We start from the raw sequence: 26,280 nt of genomic DNA, 5'->3' as shown, positions 1-26,280 counted from the left end.
GAGAGAGAGAGAGAGAGGGGAGAGAGAGAGGAGAGAGAATTCAACATTAAAAAAAGAAAAGGAAAAACCACTTAGAACTTTACTGTGTGCCCAAGGCATGGCATATTAGCTTCTAAGTTAACCACTTAGGAGTGTACAACTCAGGCTGGTGAGATGACTGGGCAGGTAAAAGTTCTCATCACCAAGCCCGATGACCTGAGTTTGATTCCCAGGGTCCACATAGTGGAACGAGAGAACTGATTCTCAAGTTGTCCTCTGACACCCACAGAACACACACTCACAAAACAAATAAGTAAACTAGTACAAATTTAGTGAGTGTAAAACTCAGTGTGGCCGGGCGGTGGTGGCGCACGCCTTTAATCCCAGCACTCGGGAGGCAGAGCCAGGCGGATCTCTGTGAGTTCGAGGCCAGCCTGGGCTACCAAGTGAGTTCCAGGACAGGCGCAAAGCTACACAGAGAAACTCTGTCTCGAAAAACCAAAAAAAAAAAAAAAGAAAGAAAAAACTCAGTGTAATTTTATTTAGTATATTTACAAATAATATACAACCATCACCTCTCTCTAATTCCAAAATACTTCCATCTCCCGGAAAGGAATCCCTCGACCATTCCCTTCCCACCCCCTTCTTGCCGCAGCTTCTGGCACTTGCTCATCTGCTTTCGGATGCTTTGGGTTTGCCTAGTCTAGGCATGTCATGTTAGTGGAACCAAAACATACAGTTTTCATGTCTAACTTTATCTTTTGTAGAGTATCTTCAAGGTCTGTCCATGCTGCAGCACGCACTACTGCCTTACCCCTGTTTTAAACGGTTCGGTAATACTCACGGTGTGCGTGCCACAGTGTGTTTATCCGTCCGTCTGTTGGCGGAGGTGTGGGTGGTTTCTGCATTCTGGGTGTCATGCTGCAGTGAGCATTTGTGCACAGGTTTTTGATTGAACAGCTGTTTTCCCTTCTTTTGGCTGGGGAGAGAATCTCTGGGTCAGGTGGCCGTCATTTCATCTTTTTAGAAAACCACCACACGGTTTCCATTGTAGCTGCCCAAGTTTGCTTTCCCACCAGCTGTGTAGCTGGCTTCCGGTCCTTCCACATCCTTGCCCAGCCTCATGGCTTCCTCGTCGCCTTCACCATAGCAGTCTTAGTGGTATGAAGTAGCATCTCCCGAGAAGCCTAGGATTTTGCACCAAGCACCTGACTTAGGCCAGCCACTGTAGCTCTGCTACAGGTCAGACAGGTGCAGTTGCCAAAGAATCTAAACATTCCTTATTCCTTAAAAATAGTAGTAAATAAAACGAAGCGGGCCTTTTCCTGGAGTATTTCAATTCTACGTATTAGCTTGATTGAATGCAGTTATCAGCACCTCCCACATTGCTGGGTTTTGGCGACACTTTTCCCACAGTTAATTACAGAGGCCCTGATGTCCCCTTACACCAAGCTTACAAGACATACTTTAATTGGCTTCTGCTGTCACAAAGATACCTCTGAGTGATGCCTTGCTAATGGTCACTGACCCCCAATATCCGAGTACACGATGTAGTGAGAGCTGTTTGGTAATGTCAGTACCTGTGGCTTATGCATCTTTGGAAGACAAATACGTCACCACCCCCTGGGGAGAGCATGCCCAGAAATATGGATCAGAATCTTTGCAATGTACAACTTGCCTTGGCGGGGGGGGGGGGGGGGGGGAGGGGGATCAAAAAAATGTCTCGAAGTGTGTCAGGCACCCACCAAAGAAAATGCTGAGCTTTCCTAGGCTGGCTGGAAAGTTCCTGTCTGTTGGGTTCCAGCAGGCCACCTCACCTGGAATTGCAGCAAATCCTCCTGTCCCAGGCACCTGTCCTGACCCTCAGCACTCAGAAGTAAGGCAGTGGCTCCCAGCAAACCTAAAAGTTAAGTTGCTATCCAGGGATCTAATTGAGGGACACAAAGGGGTGAGTGAGAAGATACTTCTGAGGGGTCCCCCCCTCTTCTGCCATCTTTTGGATAATCGTGCTGTAGGCCAATGAAAGTAACTCGGGTTCCAGTGACAAAAGACAGACCCCGGCATTTCTCAGCCTTCGGTAATGTAAGCCCCCAGAGTCATGTTCTAGCTTCCCAAACTTTGCCCTTGGAACGTTGCAGGTGAAATGGACTGGCATGGTAGGTAAGCCTGAGACTCGTAGACCAGGAAGAGTGGGTTGAACTCCTTGATGCTGCTGCACAGCATCCTTGGTCCTCAGTTTCCCTGTGTGTTCACTAGGAGTCCTGCTGCTGTGAAATAAGCCTTTGAATGAGGGGATAATCAAAGGATCATGGGACTGAGGTTTATCATGCTTAGGTTTGTTTAAGTTTTTATTGAGGATGTGTGCTTTGAGGATGTCCTTGATGGATGCTTCACAAGAGAGGAGGTGGCAAGGATCAGTATGAGCTAGACACGGAAATGTGAAGGTGTATGGTGTGCTCAGGTAGTGCCTGTGATGGACTTGACACTGTTTCCAGGTTAGAAGCTCACTTCTGGTCTTCAGAAGTATGGACCCACCTGCGTCCAAAACCAAGTTGAGAGACATTACCCTCAACACCACATTGCTCTTCTGTAATACATGGATTGTTGTGATCTGTCTACGGGGCTTAGTTTAGTACTTGATTCTTAAGTTAATTAAGGCTGTGTGCCATTACTGTGATTAGAGTGGCCATACAGTGTATCGTGTGGGCTACAGGGAGTCACTGTGTACAGACTAAAGAATGCTAAGATTAAGAAATGATATACTTGAGCTGGAGCGATGGCTTAGCAGTTAATTGTACTTGATGTTAATTCTGAGGATATGGGTTAAGCTTGCACATCAGGCGGCTTATGACCACATGTAACTCTGATGACAGGGGTTCTGACACCATCTTCTGACTTCCAGATGCCCACCATGCACGTGGTTCATGTACAGACAAACAGGCGCACGCACATGCGTTCACACACATAAATAAATAAAAGGAAAAAATTACATACCAATAGATGTGACATTTGACTGCTGTAGGTGCTCAGTATATTACTTGATTTATAATTAATTAGAAACAGCCATCAACAAATGAGGTTAAACTTTGCAATCTCTCTCCTCTGGTGGATCTCCCCCATGGGATTCTAAATATGTCACCATATTGTATCGTTTTCTTGTGAGGGAAAATATGCATTTTCTTTGATGTCAGTTTTTAGTGGCTTCTTGAATTTCAATCTCCTAGTGGCTGGAGAAGCTAGAAGAACCCATGTGTCTGAACTGCTGCCCTTGTTCCAGAAAGAATATATTGAATATCTCAAATAATAGATTTTTTAGACTGGGATGGGAAAGGAAGGGATAAACGGATATGCTGGGATTGCAGAGGAGCCTGAGTAAAATGAACAGGATTTTTTTCCCCTTAAGAACTCATAAGAAATCAATCTCCAGACACATAACTTCAGAGCAGAAAGAGACCTTAGAGATTATGCAAGAAAAAGTGAATTCCTTTATTTAATAACATTAGTTTTAAAGCAAATAAAGTTAAATAACGTCAGAAATACATTTCCAGCATATACACATTTCATTACTTTAATTCTCACAATGGCCTTTTGGCTGGACACTGTTGTCTCCATCTCACAGAAACTGAGATTTGAGGACACAGACGGGAATCACTCAGTTTCTACAGCCAGAAGTCACATGAACTCTGGCCTTCCATTATTTTAAAAAAAAAAAAAATAGGTATCAAACATTGAGAACTCACAAAGGATTTGTTAGAATGAGTTGGAAAATGCGGATAAATTCAGAGATGCACAGTTAGATTTTCTAGATGAGTTATCCATGTATTTAAAAAAAAAAAAAAAAAAAGGAAGCACTCGGAGGATCTCGGGATGTTCTGCAAACTCAATGCACTGTCAGGGAGAGGTCCTCAGGCCGTGGTGGCACCTGCCTTCATCCCTGAGTTATGATGCCTACGGTCCAACCTGACAGTGAGAAAACAGACTATTGTGTGGACACCCACCTGGCACCCAGGGAAAAAGAAACACTGCCACTCTGACTTAAGCTTGTTGGCTATAGTCACACTGTATCTGTTTATTGGTCTCCAAAATGAAATTTTCTAAAACACCCCCGTGGGGTGCAAAAACTGCCCGGCTGCCTCACTAAAGTTCGTGACGGTTGCTTTAGAAGGGGTGAAAGCAGTGTACAGAAGTGTGACTTGGTGCCTGTTAACAAAAAGCGCAGTTCACCTTCCCGCGTCTCACTCCTCCCGACATCCGGCGCCTTTGCTGAGGACGGACCACAGATGGCTATCTCTCAGGACTGTAACTAGGGAAACCACAGACCTGCCCCAATCGCTATGGAGACAGCCATTTATTTGTCCAGCCTCTGAGTATTAGTGACATCAGCAAGGCCAGTGGGTAAAACACAGATACGCCTTACAAAGAAATTTGCACTCCCAAATTTCTCAAAGGTTGAGAGTGCACAGCGGAGCAATTCAGATACTTTCAGGTGCCCACCAGCCTCACCTATCCGGTTTACCTGCACAAAGAGGCTCACTTTGCATAATAGGGAGCGAGGAGCCTGTTAGGGCCAGCGTAACCAGAAAAGCAAGCTTGTGAATCCAAAGACATCTGAAGCTTTAGAGACCAAGAGAGAGAATGATGCTCTGAAAATGAATCCCTTTCAGGTGACCTCCACCCCAGAACCCAACAGGATGGGTAGTCATCACCCGGATGCCTACAAAGTGTCCTCACAGTTTGCCTAGGGCTGATGAGTTTTCCCAGAATGGGACAGGTAAAGTCACAGACAAACCTTGGTGCCATAGTGACTTGGTCAGGTTTTGGTCCTGATGCAAAGATGGCCACGGACAAGATCTGTAACTGACTTGAAATGTGAGCCTTAAGACATTTGTAAGCAGTAACCAAGCTTTTCTGGTCCCTTGGTCTAAACAGCCAAATGAAGCTCTCTCATTGTGAGTGTGGGCCGTTTTATGTAGATGTACTTTCTGATTGTTGTTTCTTCATTTACCTAGAACTGCTATGTGCCCAACTGAAACAGGAGTTCTGCCTCTTCCGCTAGCTTCCCCTTGACGCTGTATCGGTTTGCAGGGATCCTCCACTCGGATTTTTCAGTGCAGAATTGTTTGTCAAACACCCCCATACAGGAAGGTTCCAAACACAGAACTGGAGTTATTGATATTTCCCAGCAATTTGTGAGACCCTCTCTGTTCTCTCAGCGATGTGTGAGACCCTCTCTGTTCTCCAAGGTCGGGTGTGCCTCTTCGTTGCTCATCCATCAGCAGTGTTTGCATTGTTACAGAGCTTGCTTCTAGAAGCATCACCTAAGTGGCTGCAGTTATTCTCCTGCTGAGAAGTTGCATATGTTGAACAGCAATAGGATATATACTAAGCAAGAGGTACCACACAAGCTGTGGGGCAAAGTATGCCTAACAGTGCTTGTTAAAATAGATTTCTGTCCAGTTTTTAACTATGTTCCAAGCAGACTATTGTGATCAGAAAGCTTATTTAACCCGACTCTGTTTCTTCCTTACAAAGTAGGTTTGGTTGGTTGAAGTCACAGGAATGATAGCAATAAATTTTCTAAATAATTTTGTTAAGTATATTCACATTAAATGTCCGAGGTCCATTATCACTTGGACTATTTTGTAAGGTACATTTTCATTTGCATGTCTACGTGAGTGAGATCTTACACCTGCAGGTACGTATGTAGGAGATACAGGCATAGAGTTGTCAGTTGTACAACAGGGATCTTTGCAGATACTTAAATAATTCATGGATGGGTAAACATATCTATATGCATGTATTCCTGGGTCTGGTGGACAAGTATACTAAATGTGCAGAATAATAGATTCACCTCCTTTGCTCATGTGAGATGTCATTTTAATGTGGAATTACTGTAGCTCCTTAATGTTGAGAAGTAGTGACAATTCATTAACAGATTGTGCCTAAGATCAAGTGTCTGATTTGCCTACCAAGTGTGACCAGTACTCCATTAGATGAAGTGTACGCATTTCTTTTGAACGCATTTTTTTCCTTTTGCCAGTTAAAATAACCTTGAGCTTTCTTATGTTTTGAAAGAGCAGCAGACAAAGGTTTCTGTGATTTGTTCTTCAATGATGATTTTTCTGTTAAAACGTCATTTTAAAAAGCAACACTACTATATTTTTTTGTTTTCTGCGTAACGAACAAATAGGTAACACTGAAAAGACAAGCAGTGTGTCAAGGTTCTTCCTGTCTGGTCCCCAGTCTGGCTTATGAAAGCAGGGTCTCACATTTTTTTGTTATATTTTCTCTTCAGTATAGAAAAAGTACCCTTGGAAGATAATGGACATACATACATACATACATACACACATACACATACACACACACACACACACACACACACACACACACACACACACACACACACGAAAACAAATTCAAATTAGTTTGGGTTTTTAGAATTATACAGTAAAGATGGTTATCATACAAAAGCCACAAATAAGGTGAACATCTTTCTATTTTCAAAGGCTAGCTTATACTTCATCCTGTGTCCTGGGTACCTAATGCAGTGTGAACTTCTGTTAACACACTATGACTGTTCTAGGTTACACTAGTCCGTGGCCACAGGCTTGTTTGGCTTTCTACTAAGGCGTCCCTTACTAATTTTGTACAGAAGTCCTTCGCTGATTTTGGATATTTTGTGAAGATAGTTTTGTTCAGAAAATGGCAAATGGTGTAATTCCAGAGGATGCTCAGCCTCGGCTACTTCTCTCACGTCACACAAGGGAGACCTCAGTGATACTAACTGTAGTTCCGAAGCAGGACACTGCTACTGCTGCTGCCGTTTGGGGGCCCTGAGTGACGATGCCTTCAGGCTGAGTTTCACCAACCATTTGACGAGATGCTGCTCATCACCTCCACAACAGCGGGATGAGCCCGGGTGTGCAGACCTTGTGTATGCATAAGAAATGCTGTTGGAAATTCTACTCTTATTTCAAATAGCCAAAGCCTGTTTCTGGAGATTTCTGTTTCCTAGATATTTCTCATGGGGACTCATATGCATCATTGAAGTCTTGGAATTTTCTTACTTTTTGTGGTAATTGTTGTGGGGAGGATTGGTGTTAATGTTGTAGACCAGCTTTTTTCTAACTCCCACCTCTTTTAAGGATTTACACGTGCTTTGTTAGGATTTTTGAACTGCAAAAAATGTTTCTCTCCTGCTCCAATTATGAAGATTGAAACTGAAAGCTAAAGAGACAAACTGTGATAATTTGGAGCATATTCCGCTTAGGATCAGGAATTCTCACAGTAGTGCCATCGCCCAGTCTGCTGTACGAACAGACTACTTAGAGTCCCCACTCACGCTGGCTTTCCTTTCTGACTTGTTTATTTTCACAGACTGTGAGAGCGCAGTAGTCAGAACACTGCTCTCAGGGAGTCTGCACTTAGTTTTTGTCTGAGGATTTCTTTCTAAATGGGCTCTGGGATCGTTTTAGCAGTCATATTGTTTGCTGAAATTGAAGCTTCCCTGGGAAATTAGGGAGGTTAATTTAATATCATGAAATGTTTTGGGGCTTCTCAACTTATTCAGAGACCGAGGAGTGTAAATCAAGTTAGGTGTTCTGTATAAAGTAGAGGACGATGAGTTACCTTCAAAAAGAAAAAGAGAGATCGGCTTTCGCTCTTCCATCCACTGCCTTCCTAGACTCCTGGGAAGACCACGGAAATCTCGTATTATCTCCTTCTGGGGATCCCTGCTGGGGGAGGCTGTGTCTCAGGGAGCCATGAGGTGCTGAGCCCTGTATAGGCTTGGAGGGAAATAATACTTAGGCATTCTCTCTTGTCATAAGAAGGGCCACAGGGCAGCAGCTGGGACCATGTGGCTCATGGCTTAGCACTTTCTTCCATGGACCTGTGCTAAGCAGAAGACAGTACTTAGCATCAATGAAAAATATGCTTCTCACCATCCAGGAAGAACAGGGGCAAAGCAAGGCATGCCCAGTTGCTGGGCTTTTTCTGCCCAGATTTCCAAAGTCCTTTCTGCCCATGCCCCCTGAGTATGGGGTGCTTGGTATAGAGTATGCTATGGGCTTTTCTCATCATTTTTAAGAGCATCTTTGAATGAAGACGTGATACAGACCTTTGACCCAAGTGCTTAGAATACACATCAGCAGCCTCCAGCATACTGAACTCTCAGAAGCAAACTGCTAAATCAAATGCTTTGGCTTCAGCTACCAGAAGGTTCTCTGTGTGTTTATTAGTCCTCTGTTCCAACACTGACAAAAAAAAAAAAATGCTGAACTTGCTTTTTTTTGCCCCCCCCCCCCCCCCCCCCCGTTTGTGTGCCTTAGGACTTTGATGTCTCTGAGTTGTTATTTTGGAAAGAAAAGGCAATCTAGGGATGGTGAGATGGTTCATTGGGTAAAGGCACTTGCCACCAAGGCTGATGACCAAAGTTCAGTCCCTGGAGCTCACATAGTTGAAGGAGGGATCGGAGTTCCTCAAGTTGTCCTCTGACCTCCACACCCCCTCCCTTGAATAAATAAATAAGGGTAAAAGAAAAGACATCTGTCTGAACCAGGCGACTGCTCATTTTGTTTGGGGACCCAGTGTTTACATGAAACAAAGGAAGTGACTGTGAGCTGTTAATTGGGCTTTTCTTGAATCCTGGGATGCTCCGCTCTACAAAGCTGCACATGTAGAGTGGTAGAGTCAGTACTGTGGTTTCCATTTGCCTGACAAACCGTCCCCCCAGCAGGGCACCCATGTAGACTTCATAACAGTGCATCTTGAGCCTGGCCCTTTGACTAGCAAGGCTGGGATACAGGTCCTGTTCAGTTTATGTACGGTTAGAACGAAAGGACGCCGTCTCCATTACAATAAACGTCCTCTGGGCAAGCACACATAAGCATAAATATTTTAAATTTTGATAAATTTCATATGTGCTAAAGTAAGCTATGAAATATAGCCACAGAGATGCTTATATTACATCTCAGTTTTCCCTCCTATGAATAAACAAATGGGTGTCAATTCGTGACTCCCACTGAAAATACTTAAACATCGCACAATTAATGAAGTATTTGGCCTCTCTGATTTTGCCTTAAATGTTCACGATCCTCTTGTCCAGGCTGTCTCATGACCTGGGCTTCAGGAGTCTGGTGTAACATTGTGTTCAGATTTTTAAAAGTCGTCTTAGCTTCCCTCCCCCACCCCAACCTCTAATCCTTTTTCCACCGTTCTATGATGGGATTTCCTCCATTCTTATTTCTATAACTTGCTATTTGCTCCTGAAGACTCCATTTTTCCCCATGGGGGGGGGGGAAATCGGTATGTTTAGAATCTTCTCTTTGGTTACTGATACCCTCAAAAAGAAAAGGAATGGAAATCCATCGGCTTGCAGTGTGCTAGAATTGAAGGGAGCTCTCTGGAATGCACACACTCATGAGCAGGTTCACCACAAATTGCCATCTCCCCACACCCCAGACTTTCCACTCTGATGATTTAGATACTTTTCTACTTAGGCGGATGGTGCATTTTTGCCGAATTCAGCATGTTCGTTGAACAATTTCTTGGAGCCCAAAGCCAGTCCCGCCGAGTTTCTGCTTGGTAAGGTTTGGTGGCCTTGACGTAGAGCAGAGGTTCTTGATTCATTGTCCTTTAAATTGATGATAAATCTGGAAGCTGGGCAGCAAGACTAGATTGCCCTAATAGAACCACTGCCCAGAATGTGGGTGCCCCAGTACAGATCCAAAGAAATCAGCAAAATCATGTAAAGAACAGAAAACAAAATCCAGACAGATTGGGGACTGAAGAACCCTGTAAGTCCTAGTACACCAACATTAACCAGGACTTGAAACACTAGGTGGAGAACTGGTCAACCTCAAGGATGCTTCTGCTTTCTGAGACCCATGTTTTAGTTACTTTCAATTCTGGGCATTATTCATTTTAAACCTTGCACCGTGATGACCATCTATCTGGGCAATACAGTTTCATAATATCATGCAGGACCTGAAACAGCACCGAAACTTACATATGCTTATAATCGACCTACATCCATATACTTTTGCAATGATGATAATATTTTAGTTTCAATTCCAACTTCCTTTGGTAAAAAAAAAATAAAATAAAGCCCTCTGTGAGAGTTACCAAATGTTACTTTGACTGTGTTTTGTGGAGAGGTAATTTGGGGTATATTACTGGAAGTTACAACTCAAAACACCAGCCATAGGAAAGGACTCACATTAAAAGGGCTCATTTTTTTTTTCATTTCATATGAATGTCCACGGAAAAAGTTTTAAGTACAGCCACACTTTCAGCTTGCCCCAACAGTTGTGTCCTCTGCAAAGGACAAAATTATTGGGTGCTAATAGTCATTTTCTGTACAACATTCTTTTCTGTGCATTGCCGTTTTAGGAATTAGATGTATTATATATAGTATAAGTTGGGTGTGGTCGTGGTGATAAATACCCTAACTTACTACTTATCAAATAATATACATTCTTGGCACAGAAAAAAAAGTGGTGTCTGTGTATTACTTCTCGACTAAAATCCCTTCGTCCTCAACTGGAATGTCTATTAGTCAAGGCATCTTTTAGAAATACATTATTTTCCTGCATTTAGGATGGGAAAGGGAAATTAAAAAGGAATCCTAAAGTAGGTGTATTTAATCCTTCCCAATTTAAATGTAAGTGGTGCATCATTTAGGCAATAATGACATTCCTTTTTCTCTTCTATCACAGACACTTCCATCAATGAATTTCTTTAATGTTGATGATGGTTAGTGCAGTTTAAGGGAATCTGTATTTATTCACAAAATGTTCCCATAGAATGACCTACCAGATGGGCCCCATAACAATGCACGGAGACAACAAACCACCACAGACATTTGGTGCTTAGAATAATAAAAAGACTATAAAATTAGATTAGTTGAGTCTAATTTGGAATCGGTATATTCCCCACGCACCCTCACCGCTCTTGGGCAGATAAAGCCTTGAGATTTAGCGCTGTGTCAAAGCAAAGACTGTAACTTCCAGTAAAAAGGAGACGAGGGAGAGGGGGGAAAAGCATTCTGGGAGGTCGCGGAGGGCAGAGCAGTGACCTCCAATGATTTACAGGCCTTTAGCTTAATGAAATTGTTTCAGTGACATGACGGTAAGAGCTCGTAATGGATTGGATGCCCTAATGTAATGAAATTACTCCCTTCTGCCTAAAAAAAAAAAAAAAAAAAAAATGCGCAATTAATATTTACTGAGACCTGACAGCCTTTGGTGCGCTCGCCTGTGTAGTTCCCTCAGACAGTCAGAGAGAAGAGACGGAGCAGCAGCAGCGTGGCAGACAGGCTGGCTCTGCAGGAGCTCCTGGCAGGGACAAGCAGAGCCTGCAATGGGTGGAGGGACAGGCGCTTGGCGGCCAGGGATGCCGACTAGCCGCCCAGCCCCTCGCCGCTGCCCCTGCTCAGCCTTCATGCTCTCCCTTGCTTTCCCACAGGCAACTGGACAATAACCACATCAGCTGCATTGAAGATGGAGCCTTCCGAGCGCTGCGCGATTTGGAGATCCTGTGAGTTGATTTTGCGATTACTGCCTTGTGTGTGCGAGAGAGAGTGTGTGTACGTTGTGCAGAGAGGAAAGGGGGAGCATGTGTGCAGGGGGGTCCTTGGGGGTGCTTTTCTGGGTCTCCTGCTGCAATGCTATTAAAATCGGGCACCGGGAGATCCCTCCGGCTTACCTTGGCCAAAGTGTTTGCAGGCTGCAAAGTGTGATTTCTCACCTCCCACAAACTGGGGTTCCTCAGTCAAGCCGTTTCTCCCATGCTCCCGCTGTATTTGTTGGAGCAGATGGCCAGAATAGCCCCCCAGCATCTGTCTGTGTATTCAGGGAGCGGCTCTCTGAGTGTGGGCATACAGGGAGACAGGTTACAGGTCTGTGGCCAGTGACAGAGGGGTTATCACCAGAAGGTGAGTTGGAATTAGCCAGAAGCAGGGAGGGACCTTGGCACAGGACGAGGGGAAATGACAGACAGACTGGTAAGGTCTAGCTATTGCTACTGTTCCTGAGATCTTATCTCGGGCTTCAATTCAAACTTTAAACAGTAACCTTAAAGTAGTGGGGACGAAAAGCTGAGGGGAAATGATCCCTCCTTGAAATCCCAACATGCATGGACCTTATATAGAAACATACACACACAAGACTGTCCTCCTATGTCTTGGATTTTTCACGTGCTCTAACTAAAGAAACCCGCTTTCTGGAGAAAAGTCACTGAGGGGTCACGTTGGGGTCATTCGACTAAAGTTGGATTGTGTTAGAAAACAGTTTGATTGCTCTCCCCAGCAGGTACACTGCTCGCTGCCCTTGATGTGGGGAAGCCTGGCGAGGAAGCAATAAAGCATAGTAGAACTTAGGTCAGGGGCTATGCGATTCAGTCCTTACCCTGCCACTAATTAGCCGTGTGACCTTGGGCAAGTCTCTTTGGCTCTCAGAGCCTCAGTTTTCTCCTTCGTAAAATAAAGGAGTTGATTGCTCTAACTTGAGAGTTATTTGCCCTCTCCAAAAATCTGCAAAAATCATTACGTTGGAGCAGTGCTAGCTTCAGAGTGATGAGAGAATAGGATGAGTTGAGCATCCTTGGGGGGAAAAAAATCACATAGTTAAAGGTTTGCTGTGCCTGTTTGCAGTGGAAGAATGAATGGTCGATAAGTGAACATGTTACAACATCCCTTTGTACATAAAGGAAGGTGCACATTCTTCCTTTTCACCTGGAAGACACCAGCAGTGGGTTAGAAAGATTCCCCTCCACCTTGCCAGAGAGGAAGGTGATTCTAAGAGGAATCACGGGAAATACAGGGGATGCTGATGCTGCAAGCCACTTGAAATCGGTTGCAAGCTGAGGATTCCTGGCATGGAAAAGACGGGACCCACAGGCAGGAGAGGTCAGATTGTCAGTCCTGAGATGGATGGTCTCTCCTCACCCAAACTCTGACCCCGGAACCGGCAACAATTGCATGTCTGTGGGAGAGTGTGCCAGCTCGGAATTTAGCAACCCAGGACTTATCCTGCTGGGAAACTGGAGCTGAGAAGGGAGGCATGATTTTCCCTGCCTTCAAAAAAGCCCCTGTAGGAAGGTCTGGTAGGGAGCCTGTCACCTTTTTACTCCCTGAGAGGGAGAATGAGACAGATGAGAAAATTCTTTGGAAGAAATGAAGAAGTGGAAGTCACAGCTGCCACCGAACAGCTGTGATGACCTGCCAGCCCCTTGGTTAGTTCTCTATGAGTGTTGTCTGAGGGAGTCTTTGGGGGAAAGGAGCGCAAAGGATAGACTCCCATGGGTGGGAACTAGGAAGCCATAGACTTGGGTCAAGCTCTGTGACCTCTCACCTTTGTCTTTATCACCTTTGAGAAGGGACCACACAGGAGGGACTCTAAATGTTGTGCTTCCCACATCTCTCTCCCTACTGTGCCTTCTTCTGGGTCAAACTCCTGCCCAGGGCATATTTGGACAACTCCTCTATGCTCAGATATTTACTAAGGGGAAAAAGTGATACCCAGATATATCAGGTGTAGCTAAGTTAAAACCTAGAAACCCATGACCAAAATACTAATAACAGTAATAAAAATAATACAAGGGTCTCATTCCTCATCATTGCGAAAGGCCTGCGGGATCTGATTCCTTTATCTTCTCAATTCCAAACAAAGCCAGATCAATAGCTTTGTTTTCGAGCTGCTCATTTGGCCTCCCATGGCTGAGCACTTAAAATTAATCATAATCAGTTATTCCATGGTTTCTCTAATTTCCAGCAGAGGCATGGGGCTTTGGAGACATCCATCTTAATGGTGAGCCATTCTGAAATTGGCTGGAGTTGACATCTCCATTTAAGGGGACTCCCCATCCCAGACCTTCCAAATATCATCTACACATTGACATTTTATAACACATCTCTGTGGTCAAAAGTTAGGCACCATAAGGAATCTTGTCAATGAAACAATGAACAGGAACTAAGTGGAGGCATTGCAAATTAATAATTTTTTCAGCTATAAAGATGTTCAAAATTCATTAGCCCTGGAAAGGTTAATTTTAGGATCCTGAAGAATAATAGTGTGCACATTAAGAAAACTGTCATGGTTCAGATGTACAGTGACATTACGTAAGGTGTGGTAGGAAATGAGGAATGGGGTGTGCTTATCTCATGGAAAGTTCTAGAGATTATTTGTCTTAAGGAAAGTCTGAGATGTCAACCACTCAGGGAATATTGCACACTCAGTAATGCACTTTTCCCTTCTTTCTTATGGTTGGAAATACCATAAATTTCCTTTGCATTGAAAAGTTGGTTTTATTCATTACATTGAATGTGAACCCAGAAGGTGAGTCTGAGAGGGAACTGCAGATAGTGAGGAGATCGTGGTCTGCGGCCAGGATAGGAAGGAGCGAAGGTACTGTGTTCCCCTCCATGCTGGCTGTGCCCAGTGGGGACTGTTCAGCTCAAGGTGTAGTGGACAAGGAAAGCCAATGCCAGCCTCTGCTTTCCAGTCAGCAGAAAGCGGAGTAAGAAGAAAGTGTAGTGAAACTTCCTAAGGCTGGCACATCCTCACAGGGGAGGAGGAATAGTGAAATGGCCAGAGCTGATAGTTCATCATGCCCACCACCATAGCCAGTGCTCCCACCGCCATAACCAGTGCTCCCACCGCCATAACCAGTGCTCCCACCACCATAGCCAGTGCTCCCACCGCCATAGCCAATACTCCCACCGCCATAGTCAGTGCTCCACTACCATAGTCAGTGCTCCCATCGCCATAGCCAATGCTCCCACCGCCATAGCCAGTGCTCCCACCGCCATAGCCAGTACTCTCACTGCCATAGCCAGTGCTCCCACCGCCATAGCCAATGCTCCCACCGCCATAGCCAGTACTCCCACCGCCATAGCCAGTGCTCCACTACCATAGTCAGTGCTCCCATCGCCATAGTCAGTGCTCCCACCACCATAACACTTTCTCACACTAGATATTTGCATGCTCTCAGCCCTCCAAGAGCTGCATGCTCTCATCACCCTCCTTTTACAGTAGAAGCCAACTAACTACTAAGTAGTAGGCAGACCAGCCTCCGTGGCCACCATAGCAAGCTGCCTCACTAGTCCATGTTGCCGAAGACTGGGATGTTAGGCTCACCTGAAGCACCGTGTGTTACAGAGTGGTGTGAACTGTCCTCCGAGAGCTGAGCTAGGCAAACTGTCAGTGCCTCTTGTCAGAACTTCCCACAAGCTCCCAAAACTGCCCCTCATGTTCCCTTTACCCAGCTAACTGGCCCCTCATACTGCGAGGCCCCTCAAAGTGTAAGATAAGTCCAACTCATAGGGGAAAGTAAAAAAAAAATCTTTCTTTTCACTTATTAACATTGTAATTGCAGAGATGATTTAGTCTCGATTCTGTCATTTCCAGCACTCAGCAGTCTGGGGGCTTTGTTTCCAGAAACTGCACGCACACACGCATGCACGCACGCGCGTGCACGTGCACACAACTACAGATGTGGTTTTGTGGCATGTAAAGTTTTTAATTGGGGAGCCCAGGCTCCTGTGAGTCAGACCTCCGCTCACTCCTCCAGCGATGACCCTTTCCGTTCCTTCTGCCTGTCCTGCGCATTTTGCAGCTCCTGTTTTTCCACCTAGTACGTTGCGTCGTGCAGCAGCTGCGTGTGACGAGGCTGCTGCGTTCTGAGCTTCCCATGCTCAGGCTGCCGTGAGCTAGCTTTCTCGTCCCTGCCAGCTAAGTTGAAAATGGTCAGGTAGTTCTCAGGTGGACCGGGCTCCTCCCTGCCCAGCATGCCTTTGTGAATGAAAGGCAACAGCCGAGAGTTTAACTTGTAGTTTAAAAATTGAGAGGACAGACAGATGAGACACAGTGAGGGGGGGGCTCAGGAGGCGAAATACTTGCCCTTCGGCCTGAGGACTGGAGTTTGAACCCCAGAACTCGGGCTTTAAACGGCTGGGCCTCGAGGCATCCGATCTGCTTGTATTCCCAGCACAGGGAGGCAGAGACAGGTGCATCCTGGGGGCTTGCTGGCCAGCCAGGCTAGCCTACCTGGAGCGCCCAAGCCAGAGACTCCCTCTGAAAAACAAAAGATGACAGTCGCTTGCGGAACGACGCCCAAAGTGGTTGTTCCGACTTCGCGTGTGTGTACACACACACAGGTGCAGCCGTACATGCACTAAGAAAGCCTGATTAATAAGATGTGTAGTTATTTTTTGAGGAGTTTATAAGAGATGAAAAGGTATTTTCAGACATTATCTCCAGAGTCAAATATAGCAAGTAAGAATTTCAGTAGATTAATTATCAGAAACTAGATTTAAAAAAAAAAAAGCCAGACTACAGATGTCAGGAAAACATAAACAGGGACCAGCTTAATCGCATGGTGATCCTGTGGGTCTGTAGATAATCAAGGTCTGAAGGTCTTGTTCCTACTTCTGTCACTTGCCAACTTGGGAAATTCAGTGTCTTCACTATAGCCGGCACTGGCAGGACCTTTAGGTGTCTCTAGAATTACCAGCTACGGCTCAGGTAACGTGTAGAGGAAAGGCTGGGACTGGAGGGAGAGCCATACCTCCTAACCTTCTGCAGCCCGGCTACCTCCCTGGGGTCGCCTAGTACTGGTGCGCCCAAGGTCAACAGTAGATTGTACTTAGTAGAGATTAGAACCTGGGGTCCTGGCTCCTTGGTCTGTGCTCTCCGTTCAAAGGGCACCCTTGGCAAGGTTGGGGAGCCGAAACAGCTTGTCCTTTCAAGATCCACCTATCATTACAGTTTGGTAATGTTAAGGAGGTTGAGGGAGTGCCACACATCTGTGGCAGACTCAAAGGTGCATCCAGTTTTCTGCTCTCTTTCAAACCAGAGGTTGCAGACTAGACCACCAACCGTATTGCATAGGCAAAGAAGACTTTTTATTCTGTAAAATCTATATACATATACATATATATATGATTTACATTTCACATTTAAAAATTGGAATCACTTACATAAAATTCCAAATTTCCAGCTTCTCTCAAAAATCCAGACACATTTGGCAACTCTGAGATCACAATTCTACACTGCAGTGGTCATCCATGGGTGAGGGACAGCTGCCCCGCTCACGCTCTGCTTTGCCATCCACTTTTTCTCCTGTATGTTCACGGCAACCTTCATTTTAATCCATCCAAGAGGCATGAGCACACAGTGCCAGCAGAGTGCCAGGTGAAGCGTTCCGGGCCAGAGCCTGCCAGAATTTTTCAGTGGCCATGCACAGAGAGACCTGAGAAACACAGAGTCTAGGACTTCCCAAACTGAGCAAGGACACCCCAGGAACATCCAGGAATGCCTCATGACTCATATCCTAGGAGGTTCATCTCAGGAGTTAGGCTTGCCTCCCAATTCACGTTGATTTTTAAAGCGGGAGTAATTAGGTTCATGCATCTGAAGACTACTCAAAGGGGCAACAGTCTACCAGACTCCTAGTGTCATTCTAATTCAGCCACATCCAGGCGGGAACAGTACGGCTGGACGTTGTGCCCCACACATAGACAGAGGGGTAAATGGGAAGAAGTTCTTTTTTTTTTTTGTTGGAGAAAGATGACAGAAATAAATTGACAATGGGCTTGATAGTCTTGTAGCATGGGGAAAGTGTCCTGGCTTAGGGGTGTGAGGCCCTGGTCTGGGGGATGGTCAAGGAAAGTCCAGTTCAGAAAAACCTGGAGTTCGGTGCAAGTGGAGATCTGTCCTCCATTTCAGCTGAGCTGCTTCTGTCCTGGTTAGCAATAATAATGACATAGTGATAACATATTACATAGCCCAGTGATGTAGTATATGAATTATTTGTTAGGAACATTGTTGTTTCAGCCATGTGTGAGCATCCATTATTGTCTTTTTCTGGCATGTTTCAGACAACAAGCTAAGACTTAAGAGGGTGGCCTATTACTTATGTGTGTGCCATAACTTTACAATGAGGATTGTGTTCATCCAGCTCAACCAGTGTGAGACTGAGGATCCACAAATGTGAATCATTTCCCCAGAGTAACAATGGCCAGGTCCAGGGGACTCTTCTTCCAGTGCTTAGATTCATTTCTTCACAAAACCTAAGCCCTTGCACTTAACTTCTCTACTGCAGTAACATAATTAAAAGTTATTGAAGACATGCTGTAGTGCTGAGACAGTAGGAACAGGCGTATGCACCAGTGAGGCCAGCGGCCATCCTCATCGTGAAGAACGATGCAGGAACTATGAAACTATGGCCTTTCTCTTTGAAGAGCTGATCTACAGGATTGTCAGACCCACATTTAAACCCAGCCTACCCACCATCACATATGGGTCCGCAGAACTGCCCCAGACAAAGAGGAAGGAAGGGAGCCAGGGTTAAACAAGGAGCTGATGGGTACCGTCAATGAGCTGGAGGCTAGCGCACTGTCACCAAACTAGATAACAGAGGTTTGGTCCTCACGGGGCGGTGAGGACAGCCGTACATATCCCTTAGAGCCGTGGTGTAAAGGAGATGTCACTAGTGTGTGCTTAACCAATGGCGAGTGAAGACGTGTGAAAACTTAAGTTGGTGGATACTTTGTACAACTTCGCTGCCACACATAGTAGGTAGTCGGCTAAAGTGCAACGCACCAAGTCAGGGTGAAATTAATAAACTAAATAGAGCATCTCCACACCACAGTTCCTCTGCAGAATGTTGCTGCATTCTGGTCCAGAACAAAATTAAGGTTATGTATGGCTATCCTAGTTACATTAAAGGTTGAACGAGGTGTTTGACAGGACCTGCCCATTTCTCACATTGCCTCTGGTTTTATATTTCTCCAGCTATTTGGTGAGTTCTCCCCCCCCCCCCACCACTTACTTTTAACCATGAACAGAATCAGAGCTACCGTGAAAATTGGTGTATTCTAATAGATGAGATTGGTTTTCATTTATTTACAAAATGCTTCACCTGGATCTCTCTGGGGGCTGCACATTTAACAGTCCTGAAGTCAGTGTTTACTCGTGACATAGTTTTGAATTTAGAACTGTCATTACTTAATGAAACTCTTAAAATATCCCTGAATATGATTTTTTTGACACTACGCTGTAAATTAGGATGTACGCAGACTATCAGGATTAAATTGCATTTTGTGAATTCCATTCAGCCCTCGGCATACTAGGACAGGTACCGGCTTCTCTCGAAGCACTGTTGTGCCGTGTAAAACACCCCTCTTCAAGAGGCCCTCAGTCTCATGTTTGATGATGGTCAAGTGTTTAAAATAAAGTGGTTTTAAGAACACTGGCTTAAGAAAAAGTAAAAATTAATTTGAAGTCTAAAGTCATTTTCACATGTAAATAACCGACATTTTTGACCTTTAAAGAATCTACGGTCTGGGGTAGCTTATGATTTCATTTCTCCACTAACTAAAAGCTGGTTATTTGAAAACGCACCGGTGTATACTCCTGGGTCAAGGAATTCCCAGGAATTCCGAAGCTCACCGAATTGTTCTTCACTAACGAAGGATTTTAAAGCAAATCCTCCTGTTAACACCTGTTTTTGGTGACTGACACTCGGGTGTAAGGTTTGGAATTTTTTGGATTTTTTTTTATTTTTTAGTTTTATGTAGTTGCTGTTTGTACTTTTTAAAAACCAGCAAAGCTAGGCATGGCGATGCATGTAAGCTCAGAACTCATGAAAGTGTGAGGCAAGATCAGGAGTTTGAGTCCATCTTGGGCTCCATAGTGGATTCCAGCCCACTTGAGCTGCTTAGTGAAACTGTGTCAAAAGGAAAACTAGAATCCAATCCCGACATCCAAAATTCAATTGATTTTATATAAAAGAATATATTTTCAACTTCCATTGACTATCTGAAGCCATGGCAACACGGGCACATGTGTGGCTACAAAAGCATGTCCGGCAGCTCTGTGAAGGGAATACTGCACATCTGTGGGATGTACATGGTAGCTACAAGCCAGGCATGACTCCTGAGCACATGCCTGGAGAATGGATTATTTCATCGCATCTCACTTCAAGTCGTAGGAATTTAAATTTCCGCAGTTGGCACCTAAGGGGGCAATGCCTCTTGAGGGACAACTGGAAGTCTGTGTACTGCTGGACCAGGTCTTCCCAGTGGTTCCAGAGTTCTCCCAGGCCTGTGTCTCCAAACCCCCCTTGCCATTGCTGTATTTTATGAAGCATTGTCTAACAGTAAATATGTTGCTATATCATCCTCTCCTCTCTGCTCTTCCTCTCCCTTAATTTAAACATCTAGTTCTTGGACCCACAAAAGACCCATTCTCAAACACCCTGGATTATTACAGTTGCATCCCACCAAAGTCAGACCACTGCGAGAATTTGCTCCCACGGCCAGTGTTCACTTCTCTCAGTCTTGTGAATGACTTCTGTTTACTGGGTACTCAATTGAGTGGCAAGCTCACTCTCTTGTCTGGGCCTGTCTGTCTCCAGACATAAACCGGAAACACGGCATCCAGTTAGGAAAGGAAGCCTGTTGACCACACGGAAGCTGAAGCAGGTATCTGCAGGAAGAGAGAAAGGAAGCCTTGTTTGTAACTGTGGTCACATGCCAAGGTCCGGAGGCTGGAAGTGACTGCGGAACCTGGCCAGGTGTCCTGCCCTTGTGCACAGCTGGAAATCCAGCAACACTTGTAGTTGTGTTTTGAAAGCTACTCAAAATCCAGCCAGGCCATTTGAGAGCCAGCACCCACCCTCCTGGAATCAAAGGAATGAAGGAATAGAAAGACTCTGGGGGGTGGGGGTTCACTTCATTTTAAAAGGAAAAAAAAATCCCTCTAGAAAGGTTAAGTAAAGTGTCTGTAGCTATAGGAAAATTTCATGGCAGAACCAGGCCAGAAAGCAGTCCTTTTGGCTCCTTATCCAAAGCTTTTTATTGCCGTCTGCTTCTCCATATTACCAGACAGGAAACAAAAATTAGTGAAGCCAGACTCTGTCGGAACCATCATCCCTTGATCCCTGGGCTTGCCAGAGGGAACATTTTGCATTCTGCATGAGGACAACACCCTGCCTTCCTAGGCCCTTCCAGGCATCTGACCACTGCTTAGGAAGCAGACACCCCAGTGTGTCCGCCTGGTCAGAGGGTAGCCTGGGAGGGGATCCAACTCCAGTTCATCGTTCCTCAGCTGCCAGTGGTGACTAGAGGCTCAATTAGGGAACCGTAGCCCCCCCCCCTCCCGCTTGTTTTGTGAACCCAGATAAAACAGGTGTGAATTGCACCCAGCTCTCTGACAGAGCCCCTCCCCCATTACAAATATCAGAGGTCTCTTTGCGTCTCAGCCTGGGAACAAAGCCACAAGCACCCTGAGTCGTTTCTCTGCAGTGACTCAGGGTGCAGACACAGAACTGATGAATGGAAGTCATGGGCCAGGCGGGGACATGCCTGCAGGAAGGAACAGTCTTCCCCCAAGAACAGAAACTGCAGGGATGTCTGTCACCAAGTAATAACTGTGGGGTAGCAGACACCGTGGCATCCGGCTGGGTTGTTTAAAGTCAGGGAATTTGAGTAGTTGGTTTGCTGGGGACACCTCTTAGTGGACAGCTGCCCTTCAAGAGGTGACATGCAGAAGAAAATGTTAACCACAGCTTACAGGTGCCACCAAGAGGCCGATACTGTGTGTGTGTGTGTGTGTGTGTGTGTGTGTGTGTGTGTGTGTGTGTGTGTGTGTCCCAGTTCAAAATGTTCATTATTTGATTCAGAGCACAAAACTTGGCCCCCGTAAACCAAATCCACCTCCCAGGTGTTTGGTTCACTTATGGATTTTGTGTCTCAAGGTGACTGGGTGCCAATTTTAAAATCCAGAAGATTTTCCATGAAAATGCTGCATGCATGGTTCACGTGTATGTTTCAAACCTGAAAGGAAATCCAGGAAACACTGCACCCACACCCCAGCTTAGCACAGGTTCTGGAAATCCAAAGTGACAGTCCATTTAGGAAGGCTGCATTTACTGCGGTCCCTCTGCAGCCCACTCGTGGAGATAATTGAGTTGTCCCCTGGATTAGCACAGAAAGCTGTTCAGAGTGGGCATTTATTTGTATCAAAAGATGCCCCAAACACCGTCCTCCTTATCTTTAAACAAAGCACCCATTGGATAAATGTTTACTGAGTCTCCCTATGTGCCAAACATGCTTACAGGCCCTACTTATACAGTGGGGCACAAAGCAGTCTTTCTAGGGCTGGAGAGATGGCTCCGTGGCTAAGAGCACTGGCTGTTCTGCCATAGGATCCGGGTTCAATTCCCAGCCACCACATAAAACCAGTGTCTGTAACTCTGGTTCCAGGAGGTCTGGCACCCTCTTCTGTTCTCTGTGGACACCAGGGACACAAACAATGCACATATATACCTGCAGGTAAAATAGTCATATCCATAAAATAAAAGTAAATAAATCTTTAAATGAAAAAAAAAAAAACTAAAACAGCCTTGCCGTCTTCATCAAGACAGTGTGCACATCCCAACTTTTAAGTATTTAATCACTACCTCCTCCTTCCTCTCTTACCAAGCCAGACACCAAGTACAGCTGAGTTTTTTTTTTTAATTATCTATTTCTTCTCTTCTTGATTCCAAACTCACCTGCTCAGCTGTAGAAGTTGGAGGTCACTCTTCCATCCATGGCTCACTGCAGATACCTTGGCCTAGTGGCAGCTGCCTGACTCCTGTCTGGGTAGAGCAGTGTTGGGGTTCAGATTCCATCCTGGAGACAATAAAAGAGAATAGGAAGGCCACTGCTTCCTCATTCACATTACGTTCTAAGCAATATTGTTTGCGGTTAACCAAGTTGGACAGCAGTTGAACCACTGAGAACCACCGCTAGTGTCCATGATTAGCTCCCTGAATGAGTTCTTCAGCACGCACTCACCAAAAACACTAGTGCCTGGCAAATACTTACACAACCCGGCATCCGGCTGAGCAGGGGCAGCCTCTGAGGGTTCCTCTTTCTCTTTTGCTCTTCCACCTTTTACACTTTCCAAAGTGTCTTCTCCTTCCTCTTAACACCGAGGCTCTGCTGAGCGGATGGAAATGGATTCCTGCTTGTCGAGGAAATCTGAATCCAGAATGAAGGAAGGACCAAAGACAAGCCCTTTGGTTAAGGAATCCGAATCATCAAAGACCCAAATTGGCAGCTGATTGTTTTTATTTATTTCTGTAGGTTTTACATGACACCTGGAGACCATTTAAAATGTTACTTGGCGGTGAGCTCTGTGTGTTTAAAAATAACACTCGCCCAGTGCCAAATCACTTTAGAGTCGGGTACAAATATTGAGACAAAAACCCCAGCTGTTATTGCTTTGGCTGCTAATTTGAGGTGTCAGATGAGAGCCCGGCTGCTATACGTCAGTGAATAAGGCCCCTTGTGAGATCATTATGTTTTCTAACAGTTGAGAGTAATGGTCTCATCAGTGCGGCATCAGTTGTTTTCATTATATGCCCACACAATGGTTATGAGCTTTAATTTAAACGGTCCACAGGGAGATCAGGAAACTTGGTATTACGCAGCACCCAGGATAACTGAGAGCAGGTAGTGGAGGTGTGGTGGCTGCCCGTCATCCTTCTCCTGCCTCCTCTGACCTCAGAGACCTATTTCCCAATCCGATAGGAGACAGACAGGCTTAAGTTAAAGAGCTCTTGGTTCTGTGGTGTATTCGTAAAATCCCATTCAGCCCATACAACACCAAGGGCCACGATGACTTTTGGTAACATTTTCACCTATTAAACAAGCCTTTTCCTTAAAAGGCATTGAGACACAATTGTCTTCTCCTCCATGTAGCCTCAACAGCTCCCCACACTGGTGTAGCTGAACTCTTCTCTTCCTAGTACAGGAACAGGGCTGTTGCCTTTGAGCAGCCTCAGCCGTGAGCCTGGTCCATACATATCAGACACAGTGAAGAGCTTCCGCACAAATCGCATGACCCACCTCCACCTTGGGAAGGCACGGAGTTGGACAGCGACATCTGTCTGGAGGAAATTCTGTGAGTGGCGGTTGCATGTAACACTGACAGCTGTGGATCCCAGTAACACACCTGGCTCTGTCTGTAGTCTCTACAGCACTATAGTGTGTGATCTTGGCACAGTTCATGGATCTGGCTTGAGGTAACAAATGAGCATAGGTCTGGATTTCAGGATGTTAGGAGAAATAAATGAGATAATGTGTGCACAGTGCCCAGGCCTTGCAGGCAGAGCGTCAGCATCATTACCACTGTCGTGACTGTCTATCATTATGGTCATCTTCATTGGGAAGTCCAGGCAACCCCACCTCAAAGCTCTATTCTTTCCAGACAAGTCATGCTCCGCAGCAGAATTAGGGAGTTCTTGACAGAACATATAACATGAAATTGAGATTTTCTCAAACGAGGCACCACTTCCGCCTTCCTGGTTTCTAGAGTTTACTGGAGCATCTAGACAAATCAGAGCAGTCCAGAGCTAGGAAAGAAGGCAAGTCACACCTCACTGTAAGAGAAACAGTGGAAAGAGCTTCATCCACTAGGTGCCGAGGGTGGCCTGCTGACCCTGAGAGGCTTAGTTAGGGTCAAGTTCACTGGGTCCCGTGGGCATCAGTGTGTGCTCTCTCCTAGGACCAAGTCTGCAGAGACAAGCCACAGACACGAGTGCTGACAAGAGCTGAGTGAGCAAATACTCACTTCAAGAATCCATTCATAGGCTCTTGAAGAGTGTAAGGACTTGGTCCCCAGCGACAGGTTCTGATTCCTGGTGCATGATGGTTGCCAGGCAAGAAGAAAAGCAGCCAGTTTCTCTGTGACATATGAGCCAAAGAAGAGAACCAGCAATGTAGGGACAGCCCTAAAGACTTGAGTTTCATTCCCCTTGCCCTCCCCGGGCCAAGCAAGAGGGAGAGGAAACTGTGGGCTCCCGGCCCCACCTCTTGAAGTTCACAAGCTGCCAGAACCCCACTGTGCTTTGCATTCCCAGTGCCAGCAGTTTCCATGTTTCCCACAGGGTCTAGCCCCAGTGTTTACACTCAGCTACTCTTCAGAAAATGGTTCCACATCCACTTCTGTGAATTCAACAGAAGCACTGTTGGAGGTAGTTCTAGCTTTCAGGCATGGAGCATTGGTCCTGACCAGATTCACTTTAAATAAAAGGTATCCCATTGCCACTGGTTGCTGATAACTCATCGAGGGGACCATTAAGGAAGGAGCCACCTCTCTTATCTGGGCTTGGGGAAAAGGAAGCTGCTGGGAGGCAGGGAATGAATGGGCCCGGCTACCAAGTGAGTCCATCAGACCCGAGGAGTCTGGGCGTCTGGAAAGCGTATGTACCAGAGGGGTTCTCAGAACCCAGGAAAGTTGGCCCAGTGGGAGGCTGCAATTGCACTCACTCCAGACGCCTGCTTTTGCAATTATGTGACACATGCGCGCAGATAATATTGGTGCATTAGAGCCAATTACATGGTGTTATGGACACACAACATGCAGATTACACCCAGAGCCAAGAAAGCTCGGAGTGATAAAGCGATGGCCTAATCGGAGGAGACAGAGGGAAATGTCAGCCTTATTAAGGTTGCCAGGGTGGAGTGGATGGAGCTGGTCAGAGCTTCTTAGATCAAAGATGGCTATCTTGAATGATACAAGAGAGAACCACACATTAGCACCCAGCAGAGACCAGTAGAGAGCTAGGGGTGGGGTGGGGAGAAGCCACTCCAGAGCTCTGTGGCGGTGATTACAGTGCCCTAGTCCCAATTGGGAAAACACCATGTTTGCCATAAAAAAGGTCTTCGGTCCTGGAGCAGCAAGTAGACATCCTGTATACTGCCCTGTACACTTGCAGGCAGGAGGGATTCTGTTCTTAGCCCCCTCCGTGTTCAATGGTTTTCGTATGTGAGTGTGGCTGCATGCACCTATAATCCCAGCTACTTGGAAGACTGAGGCGGGAGCGTTGCAAATTCAAGGGCAGCCCGGTCAACTTGGTGAGACCCTGTCTCAAAATTTAAAATAATAACCAAGGGCTGGAGAAGTAGTTCAGTGGTATCACGTTGTCTTGCATGTGAGCTAGCATGAGAATCCTCTGGAGGGTGTGTTAAAATGTACAGTGCAGGGGCCCACCCCGAGGTTTCTACTCAGGAGGTCTGAGTGGGCTGAGAAGCATGGCTGATATTCTTGGGTGATGCTGCAGGCCTGAAGCTATGCTCTGAGCATCATTGCCCATATCCATTCCCTAGCTAGGCCAATATGGCTGACTCATGTACTGGACCTGGTCCCCACACAGCATTGCAAGTATAGAAACGCCAGGGTTGTTTTCCAGAGTGGGAGCATGGTGTGCTGTCTAGGAGTTTAACTGTCTGCCTTTGGGTCTGTT

The 26,280-nt window shown here is 45.7% G+C and overlaps 1 protein-coding gene across 1 annotated transcript in view; it reads left to right on the top strand.

Moving 5' to 3' along the window:
• Positions 1-26,280, top strand: part of Slit3 (slit guidance ligand 3) — a 595,024-nt gene that overhangs the window by 413,866 nt on the left and 154,878 nt on the right. Inside the window, exon 6 of the mRNA XM_052758587.1 lies at positions 11,449-11,520. Within this exon, the coding sequence (XP_052614547.1) occupies positions 11,449-11,520 (72 nt within the window). The remainder of the gene's footprint in view (positions 1-11,448; positions 11,521-26,280) is intronic.

Source organism: Peromyscus californicus, unplaced genomic scaffold (genome assembly GCF_007827085.1).
Source record: "Peromyscus californicus insignis strain IS unplaced genomic scaffold, ASM782708v3 Scaffold_3__1_contigs__length_106647218, whole genome shotgun sequence".
NCBI classification, from domain to species: domain Eukaryota; kingdom Metazoa; phylum Chordata; class Mammalia; order Rodentia; family Cricetidae; genus Peromyscus; species Peromyscus californicus.
This window is presented reverse-complemented; position numbering and strand designations above follow the sequence as displayed.